General features: G+C 40.3%; 1 protein-coding gene across 3 annotated transcripts in view; it reads left to right on the top strand.

Annotated features, from left to right (window-relative positions):
* Window positions 1-22733, top strand: part of LOC120500562 (amyloid beta precursor protein) — a 186696-nt gene that overhangs the window by 112454 nt on the left and 51509 nt on the right. For 2 of the 3 annotated variants that reach the window (XM_039705626.1, XM_039705625.1), the window contains exons 7-11: window positions 2054-2221; window positions 6602-6735; window positions 13853-13927; window positions 14106-14264; window positions 22450-22578. In XM_039705626.1, the coding sequence (XP_039561560.1) occupies window positions 2054-2221; window positions 6602-6735; window positions 13853-13927; window positions 14106-14264; window positions 22450-22578 (665 nt within the window). The remainder of the gene's footprint in view (window positions 1-2053; window positions 2222-6601; window positions 6736-13852; window positions 13928-14105; window positions 14265-22449; window positions 22579-22733) is intronic. The other variant, XM_039705627.1, reaches the window with a different exon arrangement.

Here is a 22733-nt window from a genome sequence, read left to right as displayed (position 1 = left end):
CAATTAATGATACTTATTTTGGTTTTTTCCTTCAAAGTAAAAACTCAGTATTCTTTTCCCCCTAATTTTTCATACAGAAGAGCAGGATTTTTAGAACATCCTTGATGGTTGCATAATCTTGGGTCTGTTTCTCTCATACTAAATGTATGCTTCCTGAAATTGATTCTTGACATTATTTATGGTTAGAATACGTGAATAAGTTAAATGCATGTAAGGTTGTATTGCCAGTGACAATTGGACAATAAAAACCTATTTATAAGCAGTGGTGCTTCTGAGGATAGTGAATTGATGGATCTGGACAGACACTGAAAAGTAGGATTCTTTGCAGCCAATATTTTGAGAGGTGATGAACATGCAGGGGATTTTCAGTGCTAGCGCAGTGATATTTTTTCTTACCTTTCAACCCTTAGGAATGTGATTTCCAAAAAATTCAAATTTATGCAGAGAATTTAAAAGCCTCTAGTTGCATGTAGCAGTTTGCTTGCCAGGTAGTATGTGGGATGAAAGTAAATGAGGGGTTTATTGGTTTAATATTATGTGTATTTGAAATTACTTGTGCAGCACATTGAAAGATAAAACTGTTTTTGTCTGTTTGGAACATTATTGCTAAAATATGTTTACATGTGTAATTGGCTGAACTCCAAATTGCTGACAGAATTTGCTTTGTCTTCCTTTAATTTGTGTGGTTTGGTTCTTCCCTCAGATTTCCTTGTGTTGCAGAATATAGGCAGAGACTGTAGCAGCTCACAGTGAACACAAGCACAAATTATTTTAATTTTTTTCCTGTAGGTGTATTCACTGGGGGTGAGATTTCCTCCCATGCGTGGTTCAAGTTACAGCAGTAATTTTATGTATGTGAGCCCTCGAACTGTGAATTAAAAACCCTGTGCTGGGTGGCTTGCAAAAGGGAGTTTCTTCATCATTGGCTGCATTTAAATAGGTGTCTGAAGTGAATTTGTTTTCCGCTATAATGTATTAACAGTTGTTTGTTTGTTTATTTGTTTTCTTTTGTATAATTTGGTCAGGGTGGGTATATAGAGATAAAAAAGAACACAACAAAATGTGTCTCCTACATTCAGATGTTTTCTTTCAGGTGCCAAGTAAGCAGCCAGGTCTATCAGCAGAACCCCCAGTCCGTTGGTGGTTTTACCCCTCTGTGGTTTGGTTCTTCCCTCAGATTTCCTTGTGTTGCAGAATATAGGCAGAGACTGTAGCAGCTCACAGTGAACACAAGCACAAATTATTTTAATTTTTTTCCTGTAGGTGTATTCACTGGGGGTGAGATTTCCTCCCATGCGTGGTTCAAGTTACAGCAGTAATTTTATGTATGTGAGCCCTCGAACTGTGAATTAAAAACCCTGTGCTGGGTGGCTTGCAAAAGGGAGTTTCTTCATCATTGGCTGCATTTAAATAGGTGTCTGAAGTGAATTTGTTTTCCGCTATAATGTATTAACAGTTGTTTGTTTGTTTATTTGTTTTCTTTTGTATAATTTGGTCAGAGTGGGTATATAGAGATAAAAACGAACAAGACAAAATGTGTCTCCTACATTCGGATGTTTCCTTTCAGGTGCCAAATAAGCAGCTTGGGCAGGAATCCACCCAGGTCTGTCAGCAAAACCCCCAGTCAGTTGGTGGTTTTTCCCCTGTGGCCTGGAAGCAGATGAAATTCCATGTTTGTTTCAGGGCAGCACCTCTTAATGCGTGCAGATAAAGTTGCTAGAAACATAGGTAGTCTAAGGAGACTTTGTGGCAGGAATTCAGGGCAGCACCTCTTAATGCGTGCAGATAAAGTTGCTAGAAACATAAGATATAGGTAGGCTAAGGAGACTTTGTGACAGCAGTCTGTGTCAGTTCAAAATTTACCTCCATTATCTCTGGGGAAGGGTTTTCTATTCCTCAAAACACCACCTTGGTTATTCTCCTTCCAAGGCACCATCGTGGTGCATGTCCTTTCCCCCCCTGAGTGTGTGGACACAGAGAGACACCTAATTAAGAAACCAAGCCGATACCATTTCCATGCTAAACTTGGTTCCTCCGGGTCTCCCGTGAATAGAGGTGTGCTCTGAGCAAGCCGAGACCGGGCCGTGCCGCGCGATGATCTCCCGCTGGTACTTTGACATGGCTGAAGGAAAGTGCGCGCCCTTCTTTTACGGCGGCTGTGGCGGGAACCGGAACAACTTTGACTCGGAGGAATACTGCATGGCGGTCTGTGGCAGCATCAGTAAGTGCCCTCCAGGGCGCCCGCCTGGCGGGGAGCGGGCCTGGGCTCACACTAACCCCAGCCGCGGTCTGTCCACGCCTCTGCTCACCACTCGCTCCTCCTTGGCCTCTTGCTAACCTGGCATGGTGGTGGGGGACTTCTCGGCACTGTAGGTTTTAACACCTCCTCGGGTGAGGCCTTTGCTCCCATCTTCTCTCTACTCTCTGTCAAAATATACTGATGTTCGTGTGTCTGTGTGCACATACAACGCATGTGAAGGAGAAAACACTAACTTTAGGGAAGCGTCAGGTAAGTTTAAAAATAGCTCATATGTTTAACAGTGTACTCTCCTGTATTTCTGACCAATTTTTTTTTTCAAAGCTAAAAAGTATTAGAATTAAAATGCGTATTAGAATGCGTATTGCCAGATTTGTTTGGTTTTAGTTTGGTTGAATTCTTTGTGTGTTTGCAATGAAAAGGGGAGAAACGGTATGTGATTTTTTAATGTTTCCCTAAGGGCTGTGGTGAAAATGCAGGAGAAATGATACTTGATTTTTTTTATGTTTCCCTGAGGGCTGTGGTGCACATGGATGTGAATCACCTCCCACTTACTTTAACTCAACCATATGTTGTAATGGTTGTTTTTGCTGAAAAAATGGTGTTTGCACTGTTTGAGAGTGGTGGCTTTCTCCACCATACAGCACTAAAGCTGATCAATTAGGTGCTAGTTTTATCAGATGGGTTCTGTTTTGAGAGCCTCTTGTACACGCTCCTCCCAGTCTGCTTTGCAAGCACGTCCTCCTGGGAGAGCGTCAGCTGACATTTACATCTGAGACGTTAAAGAGTGAGTACATGTCTCACTGCCCTGTCTGCTCGCAGGACATGGAGGAGCAGAACACAAACAGCATCTCAGGGCTCCTTTTAGTAAAAGGTTTTCCAAACCTGGCCTTTTCAGCAGCATTTTCAGTAAGTAGAAGGGTTAAAAATGCACACAAACAAATGGAGAGCCATAGCAAGGGGTACTGTGTGTGCCATGGAGCCGAGGAGCTGACCTGTATTTTATTGGAGCAGAAGCAAGAGCAGTCCTGGAGCCAGGATTGCTGAACTGGTGCTCCAGCAGGACTTTATCTTAGCATCTTCTAGAGCTGTTCATGGCAAAGCTCCAGGGAAGGGACGTGGAGAAATCTGCCATGATGGGAGTGAGGAGGATACTTCATGAACTGTGATCAGCTCCTGCAACAAGACACAAGATGTAATGAAGGGGGAGATCTGTGCAGGAGGTTAGAGTGAGGTCTCAATACTAATATCCTGAACACTTTCTCTTAAAAAAAAAATAGTTGAAAAGAGCATGTTTTATTCTGCTTTCTTGCTAAGTCTCTTTGCCTTGATCTGGAAAGGTGGGTCAGTCCTGTCGTGCAAAGCCCTAAACACCCTCCATGTTGAGTGGATTTGACTGGTGCTCTGAGGTCTGACAGAAATTATTTATCTGTAGGGTAGGAGCTACTGGTGTCATTTTTTTTTCATTTATCATTCACCTCCATGGAAATTGATACATAAATGCCTTAGAAGTAGAAGGCTTTGAGGCTGATGTTCCCAGTTCCTTCAGCCTGTCAGATTACCTGCTCAGTCTCTACTGGTTCTTAATAAGAAGGTTCAGTACTGTCTGTGGTTTCTGTTCAATATAATGATTCAAACTTCTACTGTGTGGCTGTCCATAATGGCTTCTTTGAAGTCATAGAATCTGTCAGATGTTTAATTTGGATTTAATGGCCTTAGAATGAGTATATATTGACAAGAATAAGCTAATATATTGCCGTTACCAAAGGAGAGATTTCTGTCTTATACTGAAAAGTAATCTATTGTACAAATTTTTTTGCTTGTCTGTTAATTGTTGCATTTTAAACATTCTTAATGTTACAGGAAGTATGTTTTTTTAAATGAGTGCGATCTTGATATTACATTCATGTTTAATTCTTAACTTGGGAACTTAAAAGCTGGGAAAATACATTTTCTTAAATATACTTCATTTCTCAGACAGCTCTCCCAGCGGCTCCAGCAGCCATCAGAGCCTGATGTCAGTGGAATTCACTGTGTTTTCACTTGTTTCTCATTCAAAGTGAGAGTGAGTTGAACTCTGGTGGCACAGTCAGTTTTTGAAAATTTTGACGTATCATTAAAATTATCTTTTATAAATGGGTATTTTTAATTTTATGACAGCACTGAATTTCTGTGGCTCACAACAGAGGGAACCAACAGGGTTCAATGTTGTCAGTTCCCTCCTTCCTTGCATAAACCCTGAAACTTAGTAGAAAGTTCAAATGTTGACACATGTGGTTTTATTTTTGATCATTTTAGAACAGTATCACAGGTTTTTGTGTGAATTTAGGTAAAAATAGTATTTATTCTCTAGACTAAATACTGTGAACTTCCAAACTTGCTGAATCTCCCAGTGATTTTTAAGGGGCAGATACCATCCACTTTAATTTTTCTTCAGAGGTGTATTGCAAATAAAGATCTGCGCCTTTTACAGCAGCAGCTTACAAGATGATACTCCTGTTGTCAGTAATTTCCTTTATCCATTGTTTGTTTGTTTGGGATGTTGACATCTCCCTAGTTTGCAGGAAGTGAAATGTTTTGGCAACCAAGGTTGCATATCAACTTCTAGTGTCTAAGGCATTAAAGAACTGTGAGTCCCAATATCGTAAATTGTTAATTTTGACTACAACCTTTAGTGGATGCAAGTGACTCATTTCTGTTTCCACAGTTTCTTCACCTTTATAAATTTTCACTTTGATTTCACCTTTGAACCACACATGTTGTGCTAGACCTTTTAATAAGTAAGTGGGTGAAGTTTAGGATTCAAAAAGGAAATAATGCAAATGTTTTCATATCCAAAAGTTAGACTACTACTAATTTCAAACATGAATAATTTAATTAATATAAGGTATCTCTGTGGGCAGTGTTTGCTGTAACTTGTTTTGCTAGGTCTGATAACAGCATTTTTTGTTTTGGTTCTTTTTACTCTGTGGAACTTGATGATTCTTGCTTACAACCTCAGCAGAAGTCATGTTCAGGAAAATACTTTTGTCTTGTATTTGTTCTCGTTTGAACCACACGTGAAGAATTTAATGTTTTTTTTTCCTCTCATAAATGTTTAAACTTAAGATAAGTTGAAAGAGAATGACCTTGCAGTAGAGTATCACAAAGATGCTTGAGGAGGTTTTGCTTTGGGGACCCCCTCCCAGTCAAGAAGTGCATCAAAGAACTTGGAGAGGCGTGATCTGAGCCATTAATGGATGAATGTTGAATAGATATCAGCAAGGCAAAATTGTATATTTCAGGGTTGGTGAAAAGAAAGGCATTCATGGAAGGTTTGATTGTCCAGTTCTAGCTGTGCATGGGTAGGAAATGTATCTTGAAGTTCTTACTGAGGAGGTTTTTTATAGGAGAAAATTCAACTTAAACCTAGTTTAGATGGCAAGTAGCACCTTTAGTTAAAATAATGGATTGGGAATAATAAGAGTATGATATGTTTAGTTGGGTGGATTTTTTTCCTCTCCAAGGAGTCTCTGAGGAATTTCACTGAACTCTTTCAAGCTGGCTGTTGTTTGATGCCATACCAATTACTTAAATTCTAACATAAAGGAAAACAGAATCAGTCTTTGTAAGGTAGGGGTTGGATATCACTGCATAGTGAGGGGACTATTGCTCACTTTGCTTGAATTACCCTAAATGCAGACCTTTCCACTACCAGACCTTTCCACTAGTTATCCAACAGGAAGGCTGGCTATTAGTGCAAACTCACTGATTATTTCCAGCCTTTGTGAGGGTTTTTTTAAACTAAAGTTATTACTAAATGAAGTAACTATCTGTGAAGCCAAATGGTTGCTAAGGGAAGGATTTGAGGTATTTCATTAGGTCCTGTGAGGTCCATAAGTGCTTTAAAAGGGATTTGCATTCATATTTATATGTAACAATTTACCTTTTAAAAATAAACTTATGTACAAAGCATGTAACTTTGCAAAGGGCATTTTGCTGGCTAATGGATTTTATTCATTGCCAGGCTTTTTTTCATACCTGGACTTTTTCTTTTGGCAGCACTTTCTAACCTGTTTCAAGAATATTGTTTTGTTCACTCTGCAGAGCTTCTGCTGGTTTATAAAATGGGGTAAGAGAGGGGGAAGAAATCCTCATGTATTTTTATGTACTTGCTGTGTGTAACATGTTCATCTAAACCCTGTTTCTGTGTCTTCCTCTGAGGCTAAATAGATGGCTGTATTCCAGTGGAAATTAGAACAGATGCTTCTTTATTAATCCATCTACATTTTTCCCATACTAAAGTAGAAATTATTCTTTTCTTCTCCCTCCCCTCCCTCTCTCCACCTTCATATTTTACGTCAGTCCCTACCACAGCTGCTAGCACTCCTGATGCTGTTGACAAATACTTGGAGACACCTGGAGATGAGAATGAACATGCCCATTTCCAGAAGGCCAAGGAGAGGCTTGAAGCTAAGCATCGTGAAAGAATGTCTCAGGTAAGGGGAGATTTCTTTATTCCTAAGTATGTGAATTTGTCTGTCAGGTAATAAGTGATCCTTCTTATTTCCCAAGGCTTCATCCAGGTGCCCTGCCAGTTTGCAGTGCTGTAAACATGTCATTTACTGCCTTTCTGACTCTTGGCTAAGAATTCAGCTGTCTGACACGTTTATGGTTGTGTTACCGCTGCGATCATAAGTCACTACAGTTACTAGAAGGGTTAAAAGAAAAAAAAAAGTAAAAAAATGTTTCTCATCTTTGTGGGAAAATGTTTGTGTTATGAGGTTATTCATGTTTCAAAGTACAGAACTTGGCCTCTGTATTAATTCTCCTTCCCTTGGAGCAGCTTAGGGAAGATGGTTTATGTTGAGCGTTTTCTGTGTTGTGCCCTGGCGGTAGTGTAAGGTCACATATGTTCATCTAATGGTTTTGAGCCTCAAGGTAACATGATATGCATCTAAAGTCAAAGAGGAAAAACTGGTGCTTTTGAACTAAAAATCCAAACTGATCCAACCCTTTTCTTTCCCTTCAGCCAAAGAGATTTGTGTAGCCTGAAACTGTACCCAGCTTTTAATCCAGTGAGAGATGAGTTACCCACTCTCTCAGAAACAGGGTTTATAATAGCAGTGCAAATAAAAATGGTCTGCTTTATAGCAACAAATAAAAATATAAGAGGTTTAAAGGAAAGCATATATTTTGAGAATGAAAAATCACAAAAAATTAATGTAATACAATTCAGATGCACTTCATATACCCGTGCAGCTAATTTACTGTATTTTTTCATTATAACTTCGTTTCCTTGATGGGATTTCAGTGTGTCTGTCTGTTACTGATACATGACTAGCCTTTAGTTCTGTGCTAAAATGTTATGAATGAAAATGAAATTAAGCTCCTATTGTGCATCCATGCCTATTGGTACCGTAGCTGTGCCTGGCACTTCTCTAATAAATTGGGCAGTGCATCTTACCTGAAGTACTCATCCAAGCCACATCCTGAGAATATGCCATGTCATAGATAGGAAGATAGGTGTTCCTCATCTGGCTGGGAAGTGGTGAAGCACAGTCTGTCTCCGCTTTAAACAGAGAAAATAGAGCAAATTTAATGGACAGGGAATCTGCAGAATAAAAAAAGGCACATACCCTCCCTAGCAGAGGAGAGTCCCTGCCTTGGCTAGGCATGCAGAGGGTGGTGAATAATACAGTCACCACCTCATCATTCCTTCCCCTTGAAGCAACCTTTTTGTAAAAAATGCTGTTGAGGTGGGTTTCTTGAAAGCAAAGGATAGTCAGTGCAGATTTCCTTGGCATAATCTTTAGATTCTCACTGTGGTTCCATGTTTTTCTCCAAAATCCCAGTATGCAGAGGTTAAGCTGCATAATTAGGGGCAGTGTTTGGGTGAACTGTGTATTTTCTGTTTTAACGTGAGCATCTGGAGGACCCTGTCAGCTGAAGGTGTGATTCAGAGGTTTGACTGAGAGCTGGAGCTGGTGCCCTCATTAGCACATTTCTAGCTATTCTTCCTGTCAGCACTGTGCATATGGGGTGAGGCTGTTCAGCTACCCCCTCCTGCAATGTCAGTCCTCCAAAAACAAGTCAAATGACCAGCTCTGGCCAGTTCAGCAACCTAAGTCAGCCCTGGTAAAAAGCAGCATGATAGGTACATTAAAAAAAATTAATGATTAAGTTGCCTAAGCTGCTTATGAAATCACAACTTAAAGAACATGAGTTGTGAAGTACACAGACCTCCCTGCAGAGCTTTAAAGATCAGAAAGATCTTCAGGGAAGATCTAGAAGGGAAAGGTAATTTTTAGAAACTTAAGTTATGATTTGTACAGTATTGAACTAGCCTCTCCATGTTAACTTGTCAAATGTTTAAAAGATAGTAGATGCTAGTAGAAAAGCCAGCTAGTTCATCATTCTGTCTTTCCTTACATAAACATATATGTCCAATACCACTGGATTCCTCTTCTGGCAATTTATTTTAAAATAGCTTTTATATTTATTTAAAATCAGGTATGTTCTTAATATAAAATTAAAACATATATGTATCTGGAAATTAATGTGGAACTCTTACTTGTTATGTTAAAAATAATGCTGATTAAGTTAACTTTGTTGTCACTCCTGTGCTGTCAATTATTTTCTCCGTAAAAAGAAAAGGTAACAAATGAGAGTCACTAGCTAAGTCTTCCAGCTGCACCAAACTTTTTTTTAAAATTCAAAGTCCAGTTCTTTCAGAACTGAAAAGTGGAGGCTTAGAAAGCAGCAGAAATGCCAATTTTTCTTCTAATAAAAAGAAAAAAATTATCAAGTAGTTCTTTAATCCTGATAAATGTAATAATCTGAACTAGATTGGTTTGTTCACAAAACAGATAATTTATTTCATTTAATTAAAAGTCTAGTTTTAAAATAGTATTGGGTTTGGTGCACACCTTATTTTGCAACAGTCAACTAAGGAAAAAACCAGATGCATTGTAGTTGACATGAAAAATGTAATCATCTAAGGAGTAGGGAAGTTTATCACTAAACTTGAAGTGAAATATTTTAAAACATGTCATCAGGGAAAATGTAAGTATTCTGCATATCCTTTTTCTGAGATTCCCCCTAATTTACCATGAAATTCTGACTACTTGTGTTTCTTTTCTCTTGTATAAAGATGTTGACACAAGCAGAGACCAAGATTCTGTCAGTGGTTATGTCACATCATAGTTCACAGCTCATTAAAGACTTCTAGTAGGGAATTTTTTCTCTGTGATAACTTGATGCATCTCTGGTTCAGACCCTTTCAATCTCCTGTGCTCTAAAGTATCCGTCTCTTTAGACTACAGATCATGGAAGTTTCTGCACCACACCTTAAGCAACAAGGCTTATAAACATTCCTGTTTTACAGGAAGTACTGTACAGAGAATTACATTAATACAAAATTCAAGCTTTTCCCAAGAATGAATAATGCAGCCTCAATAGCAGGAAAACTGCATTCCTGTGCAAACAGGGGTAGCCAATCATTGATGTGTGTGTAAACTGTAAATGTTTGCTGTTCTCCAAAAGATAACAGGGAGAGGTTATGTTAACTGATTGCAAGGTGTCATGGTTCTTGTTTCTTGTTTTGGTACAATTCCCCTTTTTCTCTTTTCAGTTTGCTAATGGCTGTACAGCTTCCTTACTTAATTAGTTGCTGCTAAATAGCCTGATGAACCAGATACCAAACCTTACTCAAGGGAGAAGTATATTTATACATTTTTCTCCTAAGACATCCTGTGACGTCCTCATGTCTTAAATTTGCTCTTCCTTTGGCTGTCTACAATATTTTTGGAATTGGAGCATGTAGAATACTTATGATAGGAACTTAATGACACCTTGTGTCCTAGAATAGTTTTGCTTCTTGGAAGTTTATTTCCAAAGCAAACATCTAAAAATACTGCAGTTCTCAACCAGCCTGAACAGGTCTGGTGTTCGTTCAAGATTCTTTTTTTTTTTTTTGGTCATTGCATGCCAGTTGTTCTAACATCCTGGATACATCTTAAGCTGATTTTTAGTCTCAGTGACGCTGTAGAATGACAGAAAGTTTTGAGTGGGAGGGATCTTAAAGATCATTTACTTTCATCCCCCTGCCATGGGCAGGGGCACCTTCCAATACATCAGATTGCTTAAAATCCCATCTAGCCTGGCTTTGAACATTTTCAGGGATGGGACATCCACAACTTCTCTGGTCAACCTGTGCCAGGGCCTCACCACCCTTAGAATAAATAATTTCGTTCTAATATTGAATCTAAACCTACTTTCTTTCAGTTTAAAACCATTCCTCCTTATCCCTACATGATTTGAAAAGTCCCCTCTCCTGCCTTCATGAAGGCCCCCTTTAAACAATGGAGGGCTGCTATAAGGTCTCTTTGAAGTCTTCTCCAGACTCAAGAGCCCCAAATCTCTCACCCTGGCTCACAGAGGAGGTGCTCCAATCCTTTATCATCTTTATGGTCCTCTTCTAGACCCACTCAAGCAGGTTGATGTGCATTTTGTTTTTGGCCCCAGAGCTGGATGCAGCACTGCAGGTGGGGACTCACTAGAGCAGAGCAGAGGGACAGAATGCCTTCCTCAACCTGCTGTCCATGGTGTTTTGGATGCAGGATACACTGGGCTTCCTGGGCTCTGACCACACATGGCTAGCTCATATTTGGTTTTTCATCCACCAGGACACTCACGTTCTTTTCCTGTGGCTTCTCTCAGTCCATTCATTGCCCAGCCTATACTGATTTTGGGATTGCCGCAGCCCCAGTGCAGGAGCCCACACATGGCCCTGTTGAACTTGAACCTGTGGTTTTCCCAGGCCTGCCTCTCAAGCCTGTCCAGGTCCCTCTGAGTGACATCCCTGCCCTGCAGAGTATCAATCACAAGACTGACTTTGGCATCACCTAACTGAGACTGCTCTCGTTCCTGCTGTCCATGTCTTCAATAAAGATGTTAAATAATACCAGTTCATGTATTCCTTAGATTCCATCATCTCTACTACAGTGTGTGGGAAGCCTGTTTCCTTCCTTAAAACTGTCCAGTTAATAGGATTAACCCCCTCAGTTTTTAGTCAGGACTCTTTGGAGAAGTTTAATGATATTACCAGAAAAAAGGTCAAGACTTAAGTGTGGAAAAAAGCTCTTGACAAAGATAGACACCCTTTTGTCTGTCTGAACATTCTCACTAAGCCAACCTCCAGCCTGGTAGCAGATAAGCCTGGGGCTATAGCTTCCACCCCTGAAGATGCTTGGCTGGGCCCTGCAGTAGATGATCTTCCAGATGCTTTGAATAATAGTGTCACTTTTCTTATAGTGCCACTGTTCTTAGGAGGTTTAACTCACAGTTCAGGGTTTCAGTCAGGAGGCCCATTCAGGGTGGGCTTGGATGGTCTTCTGTGCAGCCTTTGTTGTGTACTTTTTCTATAATAGACAAAACCATAAAATTTCAGTCTCTGACACATCCTGCCATCAGTGACATGTCAGGTCTCTGGAAAGATGCTGTCTGTGTGCATGAATTATTTTCTCAGCCCCCACAGTCATATGGCCTAAGCACAATTAAAAGCTGAATGCGTAATGCACACTGAATACACAGCAGCACTCTGAGAATTAATATGTTTTTTTCCAGAACACATCACTATGCTCTAAATTGTGGTGTCAGTTATTGTCATCTAGTTCTGTTTTGTCAGAGAATCAGTGAAATCTCCTGTGCCAGAGTATTGCAGTAGTAGCAGGTGGGAGGTGACCTATAACTTCAGTGCACTGCCTATCATGTTCTCTGTCATTAGTTCCTTGCCACAACTCCTTGTAAATTTTGTTTTCCTGCTGCCTTAAAGCTTGGCTTCAATTTAAACATCAATGGACATTGTCTGATGAGAAGATAATGTAAACGGAAGAGGCAGTTTTAGGCTGACAGTTACATTGGTTGGAGTACATTTCTTGGGACTTAAATTTCAGCTTAGTTTTTAGTAAAAGAGTGGGGTGAGATAAAGACTGTGATTCTGACTATTTATTTTCAGGTCTCTGCTTTGAACTGCTGCCTAACCATGCCCCTGGTGAAGCCAAAAAGCAGGCAAAACAATTTCTCAAATTCCACAAAAGAATTTAAAGTTTACAGCACCCCATTAGCTTCCCAAAAGATAAGTCTCCATTCTTTTAGGCTGTTATTGAGCCCAGAATCTCGTAGAGATAAATGATTCTGCTGACAATGAGTTGATTTGTTTTTACCATAACTGATGTACTGCTGTCTTGAGATACACTGTAGGGTTTGGGGTGAAAAGGAAGATTGAAAGTTGGCAACAAAATCCCATACATTAAATTGTTCTGGAGTGCAGGTTTCAGCCTGCTGGGTAATCCTACAACCCTGTATACAACTATGAGGTATTACATTTTAAGGGCTCCTTTGAGCCCAGGTTTCTGTAGGTTGTTTTTTGGTTTTTTTTAAAGGCACAGGCTCAGCCAGGTACCCTTAGGCACCACCAGCACTTTCCAGTCCGCTCATCAAAGAGCCTGATTAGCAATGTCTGGTGTGGTGTGTGGAAAAACTGGGAAGCCTCAGACAGGAGGGAGTGCTAGAGGCTCAACTTGCAAACATGAGACACAGCAGGTCTTACTTCTCATGCCTTTGGTATTGGTCTTGGTAAAATTTCAGTTGTCCGTGTGGACTCTGAGCTTTTTAAAAAATTATCCTGACAATTTTTATTAAATGTTGTGAAAGTGTGTGTTTTATTGAGAAGGGAAGGAAAGGAAATGCACATTGTGAGTAATTGCTTATAGGTTTCTTATCGTGCTAATGCTGCACATAAATAGTCACCTATTTGTATGCACTTCATTCAGTGGGAGCAATTGTTCCTATATAAAATGTATTATCTGAGGAGATTGCTGTCTAAGTGTGAAATGAGTGATGCCTACAGAAGACAGAAAGGTTTCAGGTCTCATGGACAAGTTAACCCACTCCCTGACTATTGAAATACTACTGCTCTGTGTTATTGGAAGAGGAGGCTTCTCACATTGAAAAGAAAGAAATGACACTGAAAGATCTCCTACATTATTTTTCTGACAGTGTTGTACTTGAGATACATATTCAGTTCTTGGAAGTGTTTCTACAACCCTTGTTTCTGGACAAATAGCTGGACTAGCACAAATTGTATGTAATTTTTGATCTGTCCTACTCTGGCCAGTGATGCAGTCTGAATAAATTAAAAGCTTTTGTGGTGCCAAAAAAGGTGGCATGGTTCAATTGGAATAAGTTCAAGGTGTGAAATTTACACCCTTGGACAAAAAGAGTGGAATCTGTTTTCTTTCTGTCTGAAATGAAAAAGGGTTCATGTGTTTACCCATGGAGATCTCCCCTTCCCTTGCTGGTTAATGTGTTCCTTCACAGCAGAGTTGTGAGAGCTTGGCACAGTGTTCAGACACACAAGTACTTCTTTTTTAAATTTAATAACAGGATCCTAACTTCATAAAAAATAAAATGTTGTAACAGCCTTTTTTTTTAGAGACAAAAGGAGGAGAGAAATGTAAAAATATGACTCCTGTAGCTGCAGTGCTTGGCTGCTGCTAAGCCGTGGGACAAGGGAGGAAAATAGCAAAGTCACACTCCTTATTTTATTCATAGGTCATGAGAGAGTGGGAAGAGGCAGAACGCCAAGCAAAGAGCTTGCCAAAGGCCGACAAGAAAGCTGTCATCCAGGTAAAGGACAATGCAACCACAACCTTACCATCTGGAGCCCCAGTTAAGATACAAGGGGTGCTGGGTGTGAAGTAATTTAATAATCTACTTTATGGAGATTTCATGTTATTTTCTACTCTTTTTTTCCCGTCTATGCTGATGTCTTCTCTGTTTCTGTTGTGATTGATGGTTTTTTCAGCATTTCCAGGAGAAAGTGGAATCACTGGAACAAGAAGCAGCAAATGAAAGGCAGCAGCTTGTGGAGACTCACATGGCACGAGTGGAAGCCATGCTGAATGACCGCCGACGCATTGCTCTGGAGAACTACATCACAGCCCTGCAGACTGTCCCGCCCAGGGTGAGTGTGACACCACAAGCTCTGCCAGCTGTGTCAAAGTCATTGTAGTTGTCCTGGGGAAAATGTAGATGTGCCCAGGTGCAGTCTAGCTTTGGAGCCAGGAGCTCGCTGTGCAAGAGCTGTGACAGCAGTCAGACAGTTGCCTAAATGCATACACAAGCTCCCCCTGTGAATACCTGTTGATGGATGGATGCATAATAAAGATACTTAAGCAAATAATGTTGAAGTGATTTGGCTGTCAGAAATTGTAGCAGTTCACAGATCCTGCAGGGGGATGATGTCCCTCCAAGTAATGCATATTAGGATACTTCATCATGACAACACAGAGCTTAAATATAGGATGGTTGTGATTTTTGTTTTGTTTGTTGAACTGTTGAAGTATTTAGTGAAGGATCTTGTGAGGATTGTTGGATGGCATGAAGTTAGCACACTGGCAATTTGAAGTTGTCTGCTTTTGATTGATGTAAACATGTACATTCAGAATGCAGATTGAGTGGAATGTAATGACTTTATTTCTCTGATACTTGTTTCAATACCACAATAGCTGGTCAGTGACTTCCAGAGGAAGAGTATTTGCAAAAGACTGGGGGAAAGCAGTTTTATGTATCTCTGGTTTCTTGAACACTTCTTAGATGGAAAAAACATTGTTACACTACTGAGTCTTTTAGTGAATTAGATTTTATAGGGAATTATACCACTATGGCTAACATGACTACATATTTTCAGTAAATTTCCTTCTGAGGAGAGACCTGCATATTTGATGACCATGGAAAAGTGATCATTGCTTAGTTCTTTATCATTGTCATCATAATTGAGCTTTTTTCTCCACCCCGTAGTACAAAACTCTCTTGCTTTTACCGTGTCTGTCAAGTAAAAATTAAAATCTTTCACTTAGGTAAAAGTGTTGAGGAGTGACTTCAAGATAGTTGTGTGAAGAGTATCCATGTATTTTGCAGTAGTAATTTTTGGAAAATGAAACTAGTTGATGTTAAATTAGAGGATGTTACTTGGCCTGAGTGTGAATTGCGTGTTATAACCTCTTACCACAGTGAGGTCAGTGAAAGGCTTGAACTCATTAGGAGACAGATCAGTGAGTTATAAGCTGGGATGTGGCTTCTTTTAAGTAGCTGGAGTCTGTGGCTCAGAGCTGAGGTAAGGATATGGACTGGCTGCAGGTCATGTTTGCTTTCTTGCACTGTGGGTTTGGGTAGTTCACCAAAGGTAGGGTTCCACATTTGGCTTTGGAGCCAAGCTTTCCTGCTTTGAAGTTCAGCCTTGTACAAATGTAATCCTGTTTGAAAAGTACCCCAGTAAAATTATTTGATTTCAAGCTGTGTGTGTGTCAGGCTGGAAGCTTGGTTCTTCAGGTATCTGGTTGTTGAAGGGTATGATGGGGGCCACACATAATAGCAGAAAGGTCTTTACAGCTGACAGAATGTGGAATGCAGAGGACATTTTGGACAAGTGAACTTCAGCTGCAGAATTCTCTAAGGGAAAAAATGGTTGAGTGACTCTTTCATTTTGTGCTTGTGTAGCTTGTAGTCAGCTCCCAGGATGTTTAAACTACTGATACATTTCCTGTGTCAGGGGGAGAGCACCAGGCCTGAAAGGTGATATAAGTCCAGTAAAAATAAGTTTCGAAGGTACTGTTTGAAAGACTGAAGTGCATCCTATATTGAGTATATGTCCTATATATGTCCTACAAAAGCTAATAATTCTGAAAGGAACAGGCAGCAAGCATGGAGGTAACATTAGCTGAAAGTGCTACCAGACAGGGACTCATCTCAAAATAACAGGGGTGAACAGTTTAAAAAATAATGTCTTTAAACAAGTCCTTGTTCAGTTTTGTAGATAGTCTTGTCCTTGCCTCAGCATTTTTTGGTTGTGTGCTCTGTAGCTGATGACAGTTGAGGTGCTGAACTGCTGATCAGGTGCATGCCAAAGCACTTGGAAACACTGACCTTGAATTCAGCAGGATGATTTGTCTAGTGATATTGAAAGAGAGGAGGAGGTTTTGAAGGAACTTAGGAATAAACAGAGGATGTATCATCTTTGGAAGGAGGGTCAGATATCCCAGAAAATATTTAGGGGGTTCCTTAGGGCATTTTCTTAGGCCACGAAGGGCCTTCGGGGAAAAGGACTCAATAGTGACTTCTCATTTTGTGTCAGGACAGGGCACTCTGTGCTGGGTCAGGAACTGGCTGGATGGCCGGGTCCAGAGAGTGCTGGTGAGCGGTGCTGCACCCAGCTGGGGCCAGGCACCAGGGGTGTCCTTGGGGCTCTGTGCTGGGGCCTGCTCTGCTCAATGTCTTCATTGATGACATGGATGGGCGGATTGAGTCTATGGTTGGTAAATTTGCAGGTGGGATCATGTGTCAATCTGTTGGACGGTAGAAGGGCTCTGCAGAGAGACCTGGATTGGTTGGATGGATGGGCAGAGTCCAACAGGATGAAGTTTAATAAGTCCAAGTGCTGAATTCTGCATTTTGGCCACAATAACCCCCTGCAGTGTTATAGGCTGGGGACACTGTGGCTGGACAGTGCCCAGGCAGAAAGGGACCTGGGGGTGCTGGTTGACAGGAACATGAGCCAGCAGTGTGCCCTGGTGGCCAAGAAGGCCAAGGGCATCCTGGCCTGTGTCAGGAGCAGTGTGGCCAGCAGGAGCAGGGAGGTCATTCTTCCCCTGTACTCGGCACTGGTGAGGCCACACCTTGAGTGCTGTGTCCAGTTCTGGCCCCTCAGTTTGGGAAGGACGTTGAGACACTTGAGCAGGTCCAGAGGAGGGAACAAAGCTGGTGAGGGGCTTGGAACACAAGCCCTGTGTGGAATGACTGAGGGAGCTGGAGGTGTTTAGCCTGGAGAAAAGGAGACTCGGAGGTGACCTTATTGCTCTCTACAATTTTCTGAAAGGTGGCTGCAGTCAGGTGGGGTTGATCTCTTTTTCCAGGCAACAACTGACAGAACGAGAGGACACAGTCTTTAGCTGAACTACCGGAAATTTAGGCTGGATGTTAGGAAAAAATTTTTTTACGGGAAGAGCGGTAAAGTACTGGAATGGCCTGCCCTGAATGTGTTTAAAAAAAGATTGGGTATGGCACTTGGTGCCATGGTTTAGTTGAGGTGGTGTTAGGGCATGGGTTGGACTCGATCTTCAAGATCTCTTCCAGCCTCGTGATTCTATGATTCTGTGAGGGTGAAACCTGGGGAGCAGTTGATGATAGCTGAATGACCTAACGAGTTAATCCAGTCCATTAACTGCTTTGTAGGATATGGAGCCAGAAGTTCGAAGACACTACGAATCCAAACTTCAGCTGCGTAGCCAAAGAGAAAATGGGCTTAATGGAAAATGCAGCTTTGATACCCTAGCTGTATTTCACTCTGGCAGTTTCCTAGTAAACCATAAGTGCATTTGATGCAGTTGTGTTATCTTTGTGAGAGTCTTTCATAACCCTACTGATAACTTGTTAAGTATTATTAGAAAAATTATGGGAGTGGAGGGTTCTGGAGTTCTCAAATTACTTTTAAGAACCCCCTTCACTGCCTGCTTCAACTTACATGCTATTAGTATGTTTACTACAAAAATGGATTCTAAATATTTTAAGTGATGGAGTCTCTTTCTCTAAAGTTGTGAGGAAAAATTTTGATTTAAAATTAAAAAATAAATTAGACTTTTTTATGGAAGTGCTGCATGCAGTTAGGAGGGTTAAAAATTCCATGAACCTTGGTGAATAGCTCCTGTATCGGATCCAAAACTAACTGCAGGTTTTTTTCATGTGTTACATGGATGATTGCCCAGTGCAGTGTCAGAGGTGTGCCTCTGAGTACCACTCAGGGCAGCAGGGGAGAGAGGGAGCACACAGAGGTGAAATTGGATAGTTTCAAGGTGTACAAGAAAATAAAATTAAGCAAAACGAAATATTTGTACTCCTGTTCTGTTCTCAGAAGCACTGTTATGCAGGCTCACCAGAAACTCAAAATTTGATCCTCTTTCTTGATTCCTGATGCAGCTTAGCTGTGCTGCTGTACTTTGCTGCCTTTGAAAATGGGGTGCAGCTGTTCAGTATCCAGTGTCAAAATAGTATATTGTTTCATCATCCTTGGTGGGCTTACTACAGGAAAGGAGGATTAGTGGCAGCTGGAAGAAATATGCTTCTAGTTTTTAAAACATTTGGAAATTTTCCCCTTAATTTTGTACATTAAATAGGGAAATTCAAATCCATCATTCTCTGTGAGCATACTGATTCTGTAATTTGCTTGTATTCCCTCTTTCATGTGCATGTCAAATTTTTGTGGATTTATGTATTCCTTTCTAATCTTTGATGTAAGAGAGGCACATTATCTGTGGGAAGGTGGTGGTGGGTGACAAAGACAAGCAGAAAAGAAAATTGATTAAATAAAGGGTTTCAGAGGAGGGAAACATACAGGAAAACTTTGAAAGGTAATTAATTAACCTCTTTATTTTGCACATAAAGTGAGCATATAATCCTTAAAATCAGTTTAAAATGCTTCTCCTCTAATTCAGCACTATTTTACTGAAATAGAAATTCTTGCTTAGAAGAGTGGGATCATTAAGAGCAGCCCTGTAATTTACATTAATCCATCTGATTTTTTTTTCCATGTTTTCTTTTTCTTCAGAATTTACTCTGGTACCTTTTATGCTTGGGAGCTGTGCCTGTTGACAGAGAGAGCGCAGGGCAGGTTGAAACTAGTTTGGTTTGGCTGTTTGGACAGGGAAGAGGAATCTGCAGGGGAGCCCATGCTCAGTGTCTCAGAGCTTGGGAAGCTCAAAGCATTTCCTGAGTCCAAGGAGGTTGCTGTGGAAATATGCAGTTGGAGGCAGGCCAAAGTGTTGCTGCTGAATTGGTGATAAAAATCCTCCTGTGCAGCAGGAAACAACAGTCCAGCTCTAATAGTCCACCCTTTAGCTCTGCTTCTCCAAACCCATTAATTTCCAGCTGTGGAATTCTTCACATCTACGTAATTTTGTAGGTTTTTTTGTGCGATAGCATGGATTTCAGCTCTGTTTTTGTACAAAGTCAGATTTCAAGATATGTGTCAGCTAATTCCATTTTCCAGAGTGTCATTTTAAACCCTGGCAGGTTTGTTGTATCTAGAATTAAGAGTTTTAAAATAGTGAGCAGAAACGAAATTTGTCTTAATTTGTCAAAGTTCAGTAAGATGAAATACTGAGAAACAAATAATGAGATTGAATCAAATAGTTTTCATTTTATTTGGTTGCCAGAGGAGTCCTTGAGAGGGGAGGCAAATGGAAGTCTTGGGGACCATTATAGCAATGTGATTTTGATGTGTGAGATAACATGTTTTGTTACAAATTAGTAGAAATTATGAGAAGGCATCTTTAACTCCACAGAACAGGTATGTGGATGGGGATTTATTTGTCTGGCCCATGAGTATGTGTTTGCATTCATGCAGTTGAATTTTTCTTGAATGTTTCTAAAATGAGCTATTTCTCCATGATGAAACATGACCTGCAAGTTAATAATGTAGCAAGTGAAATATGTACTGAATATGATACACAAGGTATTCAGAATAGTGAATGAAAAGAAGCAATTGTTGCACATTGCAAGAGCAGTAATTGGAAGGGACTGATGATTGATTTTTCTCTAAAGACAAGGTTAAATAGTATTATGAAAATTTCCTCTCTTGTTTAGAGTGAATTTTGATCAAAATGACAAGCCAGCTTAGAATTTCCCATGGAAATTCCCTGGCACAAAGCCAGGAAGTTGTCTTTTCAATACACAGACCTGCTTTATTACGGTTTTAGTGTGGTTTCTTTGTAGTATTTTCGATTTCCATGGGGAGAGATTTGTTTTTCCATGAGGAGAGATTTTAGCCATGCAAACTACATGTGATGTTTCCATTTTCCACGCTCAGTGAAACTGCACTGTTTCATCACTCCCTTAAAATCTGAAATAGCAGATTAGGATCAGTATAGATCATGGTGGGGGGACATCTGCATGTTTATATATGTGTATTTATGTGTGTGTGTTTATATATAACTTGCTAGAAACTGGATTATGGGCATTTTAGATCTCGCGTAGAAGACCACAGAATGACTCATCTTTCAAATCAAAGACAAGGCAGATTCTTTACAGTTCTAGGTAGAACATTAATTCTTAATGGTGCATTGTCACCCTAGGTAGTCTGTGTAGCCCAGATGCATTGTCTGTGAACCTGTCCACAAGTATCAAATGCATGCAAGTCCCCAGGTACTCCGGAAAGCTGTATAAAATAGTACTTCAACATCATTCTCCAGCATAAATGGGATTTTAAACTAGCAACTATAAAATACCCATAGACATGAGCACATCTGCTGGATGGTTACAATAGCTTGTAAGAAGGACTACAGTCAATCTCAGCTGTGCTCAGCTGTAGATAAAAACAGGTGTTTGAATCTGCTGAGAAGGGGAGCTTTGGAATGAGTTTGATGGGAGCAAACGGTGTTGCAGTATGTGCTTAAAATAGTTGGTAGGTTCACATCTTACTAGGTGTGTCTTTTTTGCTGCATTTGTCTGAATAGTGTGTGCCATGACACTGTGGATTTAAGCTTCATGCCAGCCACTCCAGAGTTTTGGAGTACACAGTACCCATATTATTCCTAACTAATCAGCATAGCCCTAGCCTGGGGTTATGTTACCTGGATACGTCTTGGGAGCAAGAAAAGGTGAATTATCAGGAAAGGTAGCAAAATTTTCTGTCTTCAAAATTTTTTTCTTGTTATTAAACTTCCTAGTCTTCTAGCCTTCATTTCAATAGAGCTTTACAGTTGACATTTCAGTTGTTTGGCCATTCCCACAAGGTTGTGAGGATTATTCACTTTCCAGCATTTGTCTGCAGTTTCTTGCAACTTCTTCTGAGAATACTTGGCTTTGGGGACTTTGAGTTATTTCCCTAATAAATGAATTTTTAGCAATGGAGACACGAAATTTAAGTCTCTGGCATGATATGGCTTCACATCTCTGTTTCTGTGTGACATATCTTCTTCAAGTAACCTTTGGTTTGCTTTCCTCAGACATTTTTGAATCTGTTGCTTCTCTTAAACTGAAGAGATTCTGAAATCCTTGGACTCCATATCTTAGTATTCATCTCTTGTGTAAATGTTAAATCAGTTTAGGCTCTATATTTGTCCATGAATCTAAGTCTTCTTAAAACTTCACCTTCACCCACAGTTTTTCCTGCTTTGGAAAGCTGTGTACAGAGCTTCTGATACTTTTTTTATCATTTCCATACCTTCTTCCCTGTGTCACTCTCAGTGCATAGACAGGCTTTTTACCACTTCTGTTCATTCTTTAATCTGCTGCACAGTAAGGTCATCTTTCTATTCCTGCTCACTGCTTGGCAGCTTCAGGTAGGATGCACAAGCACAGCACCACAGGTGGTAATTCAGAGAAGGGGGCCTGCATTTCCAGAACCTATATAATCTCAGAGTTAAAGATGGATGTCTTAGCTGGATGCTGGAGATCACTTCCTGTTTTGGCACTGTATTATTGTGCAGAGCAGTAAAGTACATAGAAATACATGTCTTAGCCTTCAGTGCTCTGCCATCACTGTGTATATTTTCAAGTTCCCTTCAGCTGCTGATCTTTCTTTTTCTTTCTTTGTATTCAGTTACATGCCTGAAGGCATATATCGGTTTGGTTTTACTAACTAATATTACTTGCAAAACACTTCATATTTTTGCAAAATCTGGCATGTAAGCTGAGAAACTTCAGAAAACTGGGCAGATGTCTCTTTTTTCTTATGGGTTTTCAGTCAGTTGTGTGTTCTGAATGTGTGTGTTCTGGATGTAGATGTTCTGTACCTTGTTTTCCTCTGTTTTCTCCACTGGTGGAGTAGAAATAGTGACAGGGCAGGAACGTTGTGAATTTTTTTCCCCGTAAGTTTTACAGTCAAGTCTGGGGATTGGTTAGAAAACCACAGAAATTGGCATAGAAACATAGAAAACTGAACACCCTTCTCAGGAACATTATCTACTGCCTACAACTACTATTTAATGGTGCATCCTGGTGGTGTTCAGTTGAGAGGATCTTAATTATATTAGTCAGAGTTGCCTTCAGAAGATAGCACCGAGGGCTTTTGGCTTTGCATACATCTCCAGTGCAAGAAATTAAAATGTGTGTCATTCTAAACAGATGTGTTTTTTGTTCTTTTTCTTTCCCTGTAGCCTCGTCATGTATTCAACATGCTGAAGAAGTACGTGCGTGCTGAGCAGAAAGACAGACAGCACACTCTCAAACACTTTGAACACGTCCGCATGGTAGACCCAAAGAAAGCTGCCCAAATCAGATCTCAGGTAATCCCCAGTGATGGTTAGTGAGGTTGTGTTAGTTCATAACTATTGCAAAATTTCTGTCAACCTATTTTTTATAAAAACTCTCCAACTCCTTGCCATGGAGAGTTTTAAATGCAATCAAAACCAATCTGTTTTCCATCAGAAGATTAAGGCAA

The sequence above is a fragment of the Passer montanus genome, unplaced genomic scaffold, assembly GCF_014805655.1.
Source record: "Passer montanus isolate IOZ18808 unplaced genomic scaffold, ASM1480565v1 scaffold180, whole genome shotgun sequence".
In the NCBI taxonomy this organism is placed as follows: domain Eukaryota; kingdom Metazoa; phylum Chordata; class Aves; order Passeriformes; family Passeridae; genus Passer; species Passer montanus.
Note: the sequence above shows the minus strand (reverse complement) of the source record. Positions and strands in the feature narration are given on the sequence as shown.